This window comes from Falco rusticolus, chromosome 11, assembly GCF_015220075.1.
Source record: "Falco rusticolus isolate bFalRus1 chromosome 11, bFalRus1.pri, whole genome shotgun sequence".
NCBI lineage: Eukaryota > Metazoa > Chordata > Aves > Falconiformes > Falconidae > Falco > Falco rusticolus.
Genome location: NC_051197.1, coordinates 31,728,329 through 31,742,175, shown reverse-complemented (window position 1 = coordinate 31,742,175; position 13,847 = coordinate 31,728,329). Strand labels below are relative to the sequence as shown.

The following is a 13,847-nucleotide window of genomic DNA, read 5'->3' as shown; positions in this document are numbered from 1 at the left end:
CCTAGGCAGTATACTGGGAGGAAGAACACGTTTTGGTATTCTGTCTGTTTTGATACTCCTAACAACAGAACATCCTTCAGTTTTTGTTAATGCTTCCAGCAAGGTCTGCTTTCGATCTAAGCAAAGCAAGCAGCTGCTTAAGACACCAAATTACTGAGGGCCACCACTTCAGACACAGTCCTAAGCCAGATGCTCTTGGGATGGCAGCCTTGGCCACTGGTGGGGCAGCCCAGCTCTCCTCTCATCTGCTCCTCCTCTCCCTCAGACCAAAAGCCCTTCCTCCCTGAGTAAACTTGAACCTAGCTCCATGTTCCTGGAGATGGTTTTCTTTTCATGGTTGTCAGAAACTCTGCTTCTTCACCTTTCTGCTCTTGGCAGGTGGTCTCCTAAGAGGATGCGGTTTTACATCACTCCCAGTCCCAGCTGGAAGTTGCTGCTGGAAGGAGCAGCGCTGTCCACAGCAGGTAAGGGCTCTCATGAGTTCAGTCACCGGCCAAGTCAATGAGCTGATGTAAAACCTACACATGTAAAACTATCAGGTGTTTTTTATGAGCTGAACAACTCATCTAACTCACCCTAGAGCCAAACAACCACTAGCATCTGCTGCCCAGCAAGGGCACGGTGTGACCATAAAACGGATGCAGCAGCAATGCAGATACACAGGATAAGGTGTTACTGTCCCTAAAATTTTCATCACACATGACAGCAGAGACTACACTAATAAACCTGTATCTCTCATTAATGAAAATGGAACACATTAGGCAGTCAGCCCTGAACTCCTGGCCTGCAGGGGACAATGAATTTAGTCCGTGGATGTGAGTGAAAGCCATTTACCCAGGGGCAACATATGAAAAAACTGCTGCTCTGACAGTGGCAGCAAACTGCTTACAGCCACTGTCTTTCTTTGGGGACCTCTCAACTCGCCCCAACATAATTTTTCATTAGCAATACAATCAGTAGACCCAGGAGATCCTAGAATTACAGCATACGCTCAAAACAGACAGTAGATACACACAGCCTCTCCTGTGACTCCAAGCTGTTTCTGCATGCTCAGCAAACCCAGGAAGAGCTGGTCCAGCTGCAGAGGCCAGCAGCCTGCCACTCGGTAAGTGCCCTCTCAAGAACAGCTAAAGCAAGAGATTATCTTGTCCTTTCTTACGGAAGCATTGCACTGTTTCTTTTTTATTTATAGCCAGCCTCCAGTAGACTGCACATCAGCGCAATTCTGTAGCGGTGCCCTTCCAAACTGCTCCTCCTCCAGACCCACGTTGTTGTGAAGACTGTGTGTGGCACGAACCATGCCTCGCTCCCCCTCGCAGAGGATCCAGATGCTTTTGCGGCTTTGTGAGCTCTGCCAGAACCAAGTGGGAGGCTGATCTCTACATCTGCAAGGGCAGCACTTAGAGGAACCAAGCATGGGGGCATTGTGTAACAGGGCCTTTGGGGACTTTACACAACGGGAAAGGGACATGTGGCCATGCTATGGGATGCTACTGCTAGGCAGCACCCTCCCCCTTTACAGCCCAGGCCAGCGGTACGCCCTGGAAACTCCAGCAGTGAAACCTCAGTGGCACTGCCAAGCACCCACAAAAAAGCAAGGGTGGCAATCTGCAGAGGTCCGGCCAACAGCAAACATCTTAAGATGCACAAGGGGTGCGATCCTGCCAGCAGGATGGTGGGAAGGTGACTTCCTGCTGGCCTCAGCACTGCAAGTGAGCCTGTTACAAGTGACAGTGAATATGCACTTGTCTCTGTATGAAATGCACCCGGTAGAAGGAATCAAGTTTGTGACTGGCCTGTCCATCCTTGTACCAGCTGATGGCAGCAGCAGGAATGGCATGAACTTCACACTCCAGGGTCAGGCTGTGGTTGACTTTGATCTTCACTTCTTTAGGGGAGAGACCCATCCCTGAGATATTCCCTTTGTTAATGGCGGGTGGAACTGCACGAAAACAAAATGGAGCGAGAGTGACTTTCCAAACTTACTGTCTTATGCAGAACTTCAAAATTTACTGGACAAAGGGAAAACCTGGACGATAACTTCAGGGAAAGGAAGTGCATTCCCCCTATAATCTGCCTCTTCCCCATAGGTGAATTTTAATTTTTTTACACACACACACACACATATATATATATATGTATTTTAAACTATTTTTAGTATATGTATTATACATAAAAATATACAAAACTGTGTTCAACAGTTTCACACATGCAAACCTAACTATCGCCTTACCTAGCTGTAGCACTTTATTATGTGTTCGGCTTGAATTCTCTACAGTTCAGTGTACTACAAAGCATTTTAATGGAAACTAATATTCTCAGAAACATATGTTTGAACTGAAGTCCACACTCAGAGTAGCTGGTCAAAACTCAACATTTCCATTCCATTGAAATCCCAGTGTTGCAAAATCTCGTCTCCTTCTGAATCAGAATGAAACCAGAACATTTCAAAATTCTTAAGCTACTCCCCATCCTGGTCTCATAATATCTTTTAAATTATTTTAAATGCTTTCAAAGCATTTTCCGTTCTTTTTTCAGTGGGAAATTTTAAATTCTCCCTAATGCATACAGTACCATAACTGACAGTTGCAATGGCATTTGGAAGTGGGGAGCTTGATGTTGCTACGTAGCCATACTTCCATAATGAACTTTTGTCATCTTCTCATTATTCCAAATCCAATGGGGCCTTATTAGGGACTTGGTGTACTTAAAATAACAGCACAGTTACTGTGAGGGAGCAAACCAAACTCCAATGTAGACTAGGAAATAAAATATAGATGAAAAATTATGCTTGACAGCCAATAATTAAGGGTTTGAGCATTAAAATAGAGTATTAGGCACAAACGCTCAAAGACAATGTGCTGACAGGAAGCCATGAACGGGAAAGCTTTTGTGCATAAGGTATTTTATGGAAGGATATAAAAATAGCATCCTCCCGTTTTACCTTACTCAAAAAAGTTTCCAATTAAATGTTACAGGTCCCCTCCCCTCTTTTGTTCTATCATAGTTTCTTTGCTCACATCTCCCGTTGTGCTGCACTCATCTGATTTGAAAATCAGTATCAAAAAAAGCATTTTGGAAGAAACAGGAGTTGGATGTTTCTTAAATGTCTTCCCCTGGGTGGGATAAAGATTTTTTAGCCCAAAAGCAGCATTTGTAAGGGATGCAACAGCAAACTCTTCTGGTGTCTTTACTCAAGCAATGCCATGAGCTAATACAGATGTTTGCTAAACAAAGCTATGAACAGAGATCCTTGTATTCGCCAGGATAGGTAACACTGCAAAGGGGAAGAAATGGAAAAATGAAAAAAAAATAAAATTGTAAGTATTTACGTACTGTAGACTTTTACTTCATAGTGTTTCAAAGTTTCTCCAGCCTCGTTTGTGGCTATACATGTGTATCTTCCAGCGTGGTCCTCCTCTGCTTTTAGAATCTGCAGTGTTCGCCCACCTTCCAAAAGACATCATTCTTTATAGCATCTATGTTACACTCTTGCTTCCCAATTATTTAAATAGTTCCTGCAGCACACTTTCAACCCTTTGGTCCAAATTCTGCTCTTCAACAAACATGAAAACCCGATTGTTTTATATATACTCCATGTATACTGTGTAATAAATGAGTGCACAATTTGCAGGAGCGCTTTGGATCACAACTCCTGTTGCATACAGATTCTTGGAAGATTTGTTAATGTAGTTCTGTACAAGAAATTTCTTGAAGATATTTAGATAGGAAAAAAGTGATTTAGGGTTCTGCACTTCACAGAAAAAGGGAAAGGAGGCACAATCAGTAAGACTAAGCAGAAAGAGTCTATTCCACATACAGGGGTGGATATGAGCCTCTGGACTGCCTGTTTCAGAGCACTAGTTCATTTGAAAGAGGCCTTAACCCCCTCTGGAGAACCGACAGAAGCAACAGCTACAACGTGAGAAGTGTAAACATGAATGAATCAGTAGGATTTAAGATTTCAGGTGGCCTCTACAACTCTGACGTCCATCAGTTTCTCTCCCATAGTGTCTTGTTTGCTTATGATTTATACTGTCTGCGTTCTCAGAGGTGAGTCACTATTTCGTTTGGCTGCAGCTCTTTTCAGTCTGCATTCCTAAGGACTATTCCCCCATGTAGTAATTCAGCTCCTTGCTACCAGTATCAACGCATCCTTCCTCTGAACACCTGCAGTTAACAACGCTAAAGTACTTGTTTATCTACATTGCTTCAGTGTTACCGGTGAAGCTTGTTCCTGTTTTGCACCTCCATAGATGTGCTAGGTAAGAGTTACTCCGCAAATTAAAAATGGCAAACTACTAATGACCTAGAAAAATGCCAACTCGTTCTTTTTACTGATGTTGTTTATATTACTATCTAATTCTCACACTTAATTTCGAGTTATTTACCATTATTATCAACTCCAATGAACTTGTTTACCATCACTTAGCTTTATGGAACAAAAGGATAAATACCTAAATACGAATAAAATACAAGTAAATAACCAGTTATTTGTGAAGCACTTAAATATTTGAATGGGAATTGCTACAAAGTACAAACATTGCACTTAACAGAAATACATCCTTTGATTTTTCAGGAAAATCTGTAACAGGAAACTAAACAATAAAAGAATAGAGTGTGATGTTACTTCTCGATAACAACAAAAAAATTTACCTGGCAAAATGCGGATATTTCTGTTTGATTCTAAAGGATTGCCATCTTTCAGCCAGGTGATTGTAGCTGGAGGATATGAGTAAGCCTCACAAACCAACGACATTGGACTGTTGAGGATAACAGTGACATCTTCTGTATTTCCATGGCTGTCTGCACCCACAATGGTTGGAGACACTAGGAACAACAAAATTATTAACCAAAGTAAGGACCTCTGTGAAAAGCCAATTTTCTGTTCCCTGTTCAGTCTAGGAATCTGGCTGCAGCCTTAAATAGCTGGGAGGCGGTGCACTGAAACCTAGAACCAGACAATGTTCCTCTCGGTTTACGTTTTGTCCAGAAGTCAAGGGTCAGCCCTTGTCGGTGGAATCCCTCCCCCCTGAGCCTTTGTCAGACACAGGTCACCAGGACGCCAGCCACCACTTCTTGCACAGCAGCTGGCAGAACTGCTGCTTGATGAACCTGTGAGCACAGACTGGTAGGAAGCATGAGCCTAGGAAATAAGGATGTGGAAAACAAACTCACCATTGTCTGCACTTGGTTATGCAATAACTGTCATTAAAAAAAAAAAAAAAAAAAAAGAACTGCAGATGGTTTCAGCTTTTATGAAGAGATCACAATCTGAAGTGCTCTTCAGATACTCCCTCCTTGGATCACAAGAAGCCAACGTACTGTCCTGCTCATTCCATACAACGTCCTGTTGCAGTTCCATGCTTTCTAGCTCTATATTATCTGAAGCACAGCACTGCTTTTTCTATCACACTACTATTATTTATCAATTAATAAGCTATAAAATTTTAATTGTAGACAGGTAACTTAAGCATTGCTGTAACTAAAGTGCTACAGAATTCAAATATGATTATCTTTTTCTTACTGAGATGAGTATTTTTTCTGCAAGAGCCAGCCCAGCTTACCAAGTACATTACCAAGTCTTACCAAGTACATTAAGACTGTAACTTTTGCTCTTATCTCCAGCTGTATTGGATGCAAGACACGTGTATCTCCCTGTGTCAGTGACTTGAGCATTGATGATTTGCAAGAAACGCCCACTGGACAGGACCTTGTGATCTTCATCCTCAGTCAGAGATTGCCCATCCTTTATCCAGGTGATCTGTGGTACAGGGTTCCCTTAACGGAGTAAAGAAAATGGCAAATATTAGTTGTTGTATAGCCTCTAGGATATGCCAAGATTTCTGAAAAACAGAAAAAACAGTTTCAGATGCCCTTTTAAAACACATCCTTCAGAGACATGTACTGCAATATGCACTCTAAATTCTTTGAACCTCCTAAAGTAATATACACATCTTAAATTCCACAGGCCTTTAGAGAATAAATATCACAGCTACTATCCTCTTGGCTACATTTTATACAACCTTTATAAGAAGGACTGCTTAGTCCTGCCATAAGCACCATGGTTAAATCTGAAATTTAAAAATCCCATGAAACCAAAAATTCCATTAAAAACAATCTGTTCAGAACAAATGATTGTAAAATCATAGAATCATAGAACTGTTTAGGTTAGAAAAGACCTTTAAGATCATCAAGTCCAACCATTAACCCAGGACTGACAAGCCCATCGCTAACCCATGTCCCTAAATGCCACATCTACATTTCTTTTAAATACCTCCAGGGGTGGTGACTTCCCTGGGCAATGATGACTGACATCACGGGTTTGATAAGCAAAGATAAGTAATATTGTAGATTTTTACCTATCACTTCACACGTTAGGGTAACTCTGTGCTTCTCTTTCACTTTCACATCTTCCAATTTATTTTCACCGACAATCCCTGGAGGCACTGCAAACAGACAAGACAACAACATCAGCAAGTATTACATGCAACAAAGACAGACTCAGGCTGTATCTCAGCATATGCTTCCCTTAATGCCATCAACTGATGAACGGCTCAGATCTACCAGAAGCAGGTCCGGTGAGAGACATCTTATAGCTAACCAGCTGTGTTCTGCACCCCTGAGCCTTACAAGTTCACACAAAGGGCAACAGAGGACCACAGATCCATAAGTCTCACTTCACCTTCAGAGCTAGGGAGATACTCAGGGTGCTGAGCGGTACGGTCTGTAGGGCAATATTTCTGAGTACAGTCAGTAGGGCAATGGTATTGAGCACTTGTTAGCGGGGCCAAGATTGATTTTATGCACCAGCAGGTTTTAAGTTTGTGCATAAGTTCTATCACCCATATTAACCTGCAAGTGATTTACTTGTGCAAAACCACGTGCTTAAGTTGAAGAGTTGTTTGGTTTCCAACAGTAATTGAAAGCATCTATCTAGAACTCTAGGGAAAGAATATACTGGGGGGGGGTGGGGGTGGGGGTGGGGAAGAGCTTATCTATTCACATACTACGTGGGGTTTTTTCTTCCCTTACCGGCATGCTCAAAGCAATACAATAGATTACCAACAAGTCGATGCTGCATAAAGGCATACAGGCGTTTTATGTAAATGCAGCTAACTCCATACAGGCAGTTGAACAAATTATATAGGTCTAAAGGACAAACTTATGTTTCTCTAGGGAAACAGATGACAATACCTTAAAATACCTATGCATCCCTGAAATAGCTAACTCAATACAAGGAAACCCTTACTATACGGCTGACCACTCGATGACATGTTTCCAAATAATCCTGGTCAACAGGACTGCACAGCCTCACCGGCTTCTGGATGAAGGAGGCCAGATTATGAGTGCGTTGGTAAGTAGCTGCGGGGGTGAAGAGCTCGGATCAACTATTTCTTTCAAGATAGAGGCATTTGTAGATTCAGGCCAGCAGAAAATGGCACAACAAATCAAAGTAGGTCGGGGGTATAACACATTGAAAAGGAGTTCTATAGTTATAAGAAAGCAAGCCCAATCTCAGAAGGACTTTGCAAAGTTTTGTAACAAAAATGCCAGACTAGGGAGCCAGATACCATGCTTTAATATCCTACCAAATGCAGACTTTCAGCTTAAACAGAAGACTAAAGAAAGAGGAAATAAAATATATTCAGCAGATTATTTATGATCCACCACTAAGTTGGAAGCAAAAGTTTTATAAAAACACAAATCACGGCAATATGCAACATTTATTGTCAACAGAGAAAAATAACATTACACCAGATTTCTGAAATAATAAAAGACACAAACTAGAGTGAAGAAGGAAAAAAAAACTGAAAGAGGTTTGTATCTCACTTGACTGGAATGGCAAAGATACTACTACTGCAGTGTGGCTAAAAGCTGGCCACCGAACAGGACGCACGGGGAGATGCGGGTGAGCAGACTTCAGCGTGCAGGAAGATGTGGCCAGTACTGGCACGGTCACCCACTGGTGATGCAGTTACGATCAAATTCCCTGCTGTGACTGTACAAGCAATGCAAAACAGACTTTTGTATGGTTTCTAGTGTCCAAATGCAATGAGACAAAGATGCATTAACTACTGAAGGAATTAGGTGGGGGAAAATACAACCTAAAGCCATAAAGTTCAGGACTTGTAAGTCAAGTCAAAAGTTACTATTCATAAACAGACCAGCTCATCACTTTGGCCCCAAAATAATACAGTAAGATGTCAACACGCATTAATTTCAGAAATCTGACAAAGCCACACCAAATACTTTGCAAATGCGTAAATATTATGCTTATTACACCAAGCTCTCCATGCAAACTTGCTCGCCTTTTGCACCTCCTACGACAATTTAGAGAAACACTGGTATGTCTCTGTACAGTTCTTATTTACAGTCAGCCAGTGAATATTCTGTGTCACTATCAGGCCACATTCCAGTAACTTTCCTCTAGAAAGACAAAGAAATTACCGGGGGGAGGGAAGAGAAGACTGAACAATGGAATTTTCCACTTAGCCCACTTGAAATCAGCTTCACCGAGCATTTTTCTTCAAGGCAAACAAAGCCTATGCAACAGAGATTCCCAGAACCCTCAAGAACACCCTGCTACTAAAATCCTCCAAAGAAAACAGTAAAACAATGAATGCTTTTCAGTGTTTACCCATCTCTTCCATTCTACCAGAGTTACACTTCCATGAGCTCATCAAATAAACATGAACTGACATGAATGTGAGTTATCATTGACAGGCTGAGTGTGCCTAAGTCAGCTGAAGGCAAAGGAAGCTGACAGCGCTCAGCACCTTAGAGAAAAGCAACTTACAGGAAAATGATTTACAGTAATGCTGTAAGACAACCTGCATCAGGCCTGGTAATTACTGATAAAAATAACAGTTACTAACCTGAAAAGCAGTATTTTCGGGGGAAAACACTGGTTTTATTTTTAAAAGTAAGTGACAAAATTACGTATTAAAAGTTCCAAATAGCTATCTAAAGAGCTGGCTGTGCCAGTCCTTGTCTAAATACATTAGCAGGATCACCCACTACCACACTTGGTTTATATCCTTCCCAATACCAAAGGTTCTACAGACTGAAGGCTTCCACTGGATCAAAGATCTTTATTTTGCAGAAACAGTTCCAGCTCCAGTGTTTAATGTCAGTGTTGGTTCTGGCTCTGCCTTCATGTCTTTGTTGCGAGAGGTTATTACCATCATGCCACTCAGCTATACATATTATACCCAGCACTGCTGGTTTTAATTCATGAGTAATATCATACAGCATTGCATCTATTTGCATTTGAGCACTAGATACAACAGTTACATGAATTTCATATGGTTTCCTGGGGCCGTAGTTTTCTTTTGACTGAAATTCAGGCCGGTGCCAAAAGAAATTGCGCTATTCCCCTGACCCCTCGACTCTTGTTATCTTCCTTTCACCAAAACTGGCATTTATAGGCTGTGTGCTGAACCAGTAGGGAACCGATCTGGCTGAAAGCTAAATTGACCAGGAAAACACAAAAAAGCCACCCTTCCAGATCACCTATGAACTGATTCACTTGTTCATGACACCCAAGGGATAGCGAAGCTATGAGCAACAAGAAAGAGAGGATGGGAATCCAGCCATGGGCATCTCCAAGACTTCTCTCCCACTGAAGCAACAACCTGACTGAAGCCAGTTACATAGACACAGCTCCTTTCCAGAAAAGAAACAAACAAACCACAAAACTGAAGTAACTGCCATTTACTCCAAATTATGCCCAAAGAATCTTCCTTTTAAAACTAACAAACAGCAAATTCACATATAGAAGTTCTTTTTAAAACCTGATTTTCTGAACCATGTTAGCAAATTCACTTTTCCCCCCTCCCCTAAGGATGTAGGTTTTAGCATAACAATTTTTAAAATACCAGCAAAGGACAGGGTAGACCCCCTTATCATCTTCTACTATAATTAAAATTATCACATACTTACCCAGAATAGAAAGGTCAAAATCCTTCCTCACTTCTCCTGCAGCATTGGTCACTACACAGGTATATTGACCTTCATCTGCTACACTCGTGTGTGTCAAACGGAGCGTTCTGCCCCCTGACGAGAAAGCCAAAAAACATCAACATTGAAGTCCTGCTCCAACCAACATGCTCCCAAACTGTCTGTGCCAACCTGTAACTTTCTTTTTAATGTTTTGGGTAAATTTACAGCTCTGATTTTCTTTAATGTAGTCGATTTATTTAATATGCTTTCTTTTGTTGAAAAACAGGAAGAGAAAGTGACGGACCTTACTCCTACTCCCATCACTTCTTTATGTCTGCTCAGGCCCTCAGCTCCTCAGTGCTTTTAGATCTGTGCTTAATACTGATCATACTATTCCTTCTAATTAGTAACTTACAAACTACCCTGACACATCCCCCCCTTTTTTTTTTCCCCCCTCCAGAAATTACATTTAAGTGAACTGTGAGGTAGTCAGACATTTTCCAGGAATTTCTGGATGAAGTCAGTGACCAACCAGAATGATCACTGCAAAGTTCAAGACCACCTGCAGCACTGGCACAGAGATGGAACACGCTCCACACAGGTCACTCAAACTACATACAGGGGTACAGTGCACACATGATCTATCGATCGGTGCAGACACTTCGGACGTGGAGGGAACGCTGTGTTTGCAATATGCAGGGTTTCTGCACGTACTCCCATGCAGGGAAATGGGACAGAACACAGTGCCTCAGGCAGCGGGAGTTCCTGAGTACTTTGCTATACAGAGAATCTAAATGACTATATGGGAAAAATAACGAAGCCTCATCAGAGGTGGCTGGGTATGTATACATAAGCTTATTTTTATCAACACATACAAACAGTCCTTAAAGTTATTTGCACATATACAGATAAGGAATAAAATCCCACCCCTCTCTTTTAGCATTTGTATTAATTGTGCCATCAATAATAATGACAGGTGACAATAGTACTGGTTTACAAGTAATGTTTTAAAGTAACAGATTTCTCTTAACACTATAGCAGAGCAGTTGCTGGAACACATTTGCACAGGCATGCTAGTTTAAAAGGAAAAAGATTTGCAAGTATATTTGACCAAAGGACCAAGAATATCCCTGCTTTGCCATAGCAGAGTTACTTCTCTTTGCTTCCTTTTTGGCAAAGGAACAGCAAAACAAACATCGGTGAGCATCTAAGTGTGAAAAAGAATGTGGTGGCCACCCTTCAGCTTTTTCCAGTTTCTTATTAGCAGCTCTCACATTATCAATGATTACCACAGTACCTCACATCTGAACTGTGCATCTCCTGCCTGCAGATATCCACAGGGTCTCATTATTGGGATATATCCCAGAAACGTATGGTCGTGGTCAAGGGGTTTGAAGGAAAAAAAGATGCTGACCTGGGTAATGGATGTGCCTCTGCCCAAGGAATCCCACCTGCTGGGGGGAGTACTGTGAGACTGAGGAAGGCTCGGGAGCAGCCTCATGTGCCCTTATCCCTTCTCCCATCCACACGTGAACAAGCCACATAAGGAAAATGAAGCAGATACCTGCCTGCAGGAGACACTGACTTTCACTGGTATCACATACCACAGCACACCCAGGGCTCCACTGCTCAGGCAGGATAGAATTTTCTACATTTAGCTAAAACTTATTAAAAGCTAAAAGCTTTTCTCCTTCTTAAAGCTATTATACAGCTTAACGCATGGTCTGCAATGAAAGCAGACATGGTACAGTGGAATTTTTTTTCTTTTTTTCCTAAAGGATATATAGGAAGCATCATCAAAAGAAAACATCAGTGTAATATCTGCATTAACAGCTTAGAAGTTGCCAGCAGTGTGTCCACACATTTAAATCATCTGCAATGCCAAGTATGTTTTCAATCAACAGAACCAAAATCTTCCTTTGGCAAAGTATTCCACCTCCTAAATTAGCTAAGAGGGGGATTTTGTTATTGTTTTTGTTTTTTAACAGCTGTACAAGCACAAATAAAGTTCCAAATGCCATGTTGGCTACAGTTCACTACCACAACTTGTAGTTTTCTGAAGCACAAAGTTTGCTGGAAAACAAAGCACTAAGTTCTGGCACGTTTCCCCACTCCCACTGCAGCTAACGTTCAGGGACAATAAACATCTTTTTGTCTCTCACCCTTCTTGACTCGGCAATCCGGGTGGTGAATTAGCGTGGGTGTAGAAATCAACAGACAGAACAGAAACAGTCAAGCCCAGAAGACATTATTTTTGTTGATGGCAACTTCACACAAAAAGGAAGGCACACCAACCAGATAATAATCAGACACCCACTCCTTTTTCCATGTGCCATATGTAAAAACAGGAAAGCAGAGGCCAGGACTACCTGTAATGTTTAAAGCTACACTGATGAAAAAAAAAATCCTGAAACATTTCAGCTTCAAATCCAGTCATAGCTGAGCTTATAAATACCTTCCAGTTCCTTTACCCATCTGACAGTTTCCTTGTGCTCATGCTGTACTTCGCATGGTGGCTATGTCAGAGTATTAGAAACTTCATCAAAACTTACTTTCATGAGATTTCTAGCTGTGAGGGCAAACCCAAGATCAAAGAAAGATCTCAGTTGTAACCAAATACTTAATTGCTTCTACACCCTCCAAAAAGCTGAGCCCCAGACACATGAAGTCAACACAAAACGTACTGCCTGCCTGGTATGCATTTTCCATTTGTAATCTCAAGGGCTGCTAACTCAATTTCCTACTGTAAACACAAAGCTTTAACAGCACTGTGGATGCCAGTCAAGTACTCTCACTTCTCTATGGTATTGCAGGAAGATATTTTTTACAGGAACAGATACCAAGCCACTCCTATATTTCAGACACCTCTGTCAATTACTACCATCATAAAGAGGCACCTGAACTTTTTTTGTAGGTTATTCCAGCCTGAAAATTGAGATCCCTGATGAATTTGACCTGTTTCTCTGCTTGCCTAGCATAAGTTTCTCCAGATCCTATGGACTAGCCTTCCTGCTAATGCAGTGTTCTGTGCTGTCTTTGACTGATCATCTAATTCCAGTTTTTATTAGATAACATTCTGAAGATCATATTCACTTAGCTCCATGGCCAGGGAAGTATTTTACATGCATTAATTTCTGAGGCTCATGAACAGGTTTCCCTTTGTTTTAATAGACAGAGCCACAGAAGTGAAAGATGTGTTCTGTTTGCTGTCATTTGTATTCATTCTCTCAAAGATTTTTCCTCTTGAGAACACGTGAAGGGGAAGAGGTAGAGAAAACTCATCAAATGAGAGCGTAACGCAGTATACATACTGGCACTGACAAAGCCAGAGTTATCATCTACCATACTTCTGGAAATAAGCGCTGGACTAGCATAACAGCCAGGATTACAGTTTAATCCATGTCACAGACCAAACAATTATCACGCCTTTGGCCCATACACATAACGTTTGGCAACAACTTCAATCGTTTACACTAGCTACTCACCAGGCACTCCAGCCAGTCTGACCCCATTTACTGAAAAGCTTGGAATCGAGTAACAGCTTCTCTTCTCTCCTTGTTTGTATAGATGATTAAACCAAACCTTCTTGCATGTGAAATAACAGCACTGTAGATGCAGAGGGCCCTTTGGCCCCTTCCCTTTTTTTTTTTTAATTTTTAAAATGACTACAGCTTTTGTACCTGAGAGGATTCGCACTGAGTTGTTCAAAGTGACAGGCCACCCATTCTTGAGCCATGTTATTGATGGCAAGGGAATTCCTGAAGCTTCACAAACCAGAGAGATGGGATTCTTCTCCACAATGCTAACATTTTCAGGCATCTGCAGGTAACCAGCAATACTTGGGGGAACTACAGAAAAGAGTAAAGGAAAGTCGTATTTCAGAACAAATAAAAATTACTGTT

General features: G+C 41.5%; 1 protein-coding gene across 1 annotated transcript in view; it reads right to left on the bottom strand.

The window, feature by feature from the left end:
- The window catches only part of HMCN1 (hemicentin 1), a 202,423-nt gene that overhangs the window by 56,037 nt on the left and 132,539 nt on the right, over positions 1-13,847 (bottom strand). The window contains exons 46-52 of the mRNA XM_037404235.1: positions 13,626-13,793; positions 9,946-10,059; positions 6,363-6,449; positions 5,590-5,781; positions 4,657-4,830; positions 3,337-3,450; positions 1,797-1,942 (exon numbers count right to left, since the gene is read on the bottom strand). Of these exons, the coding sequence (XP_037260132.1) occupies positions 1,797-1,942; positions 3,337-3,450; positions 4,657-4,830; positions 5,590-5,781; positions 6,363-6,449; positions 9,946-10,059; positions 13,626-13,793 (995 nt within the window). The remainder of the gene's footprint in view (positions 1-1,796; positions 1,943-3,336; positions 3,451-4,656; positions 4,831-5,589; positions 5,782-6,362; positions 6,450-9,945; positions 10,060-13,625; positions 13,794-13,847) is intronic.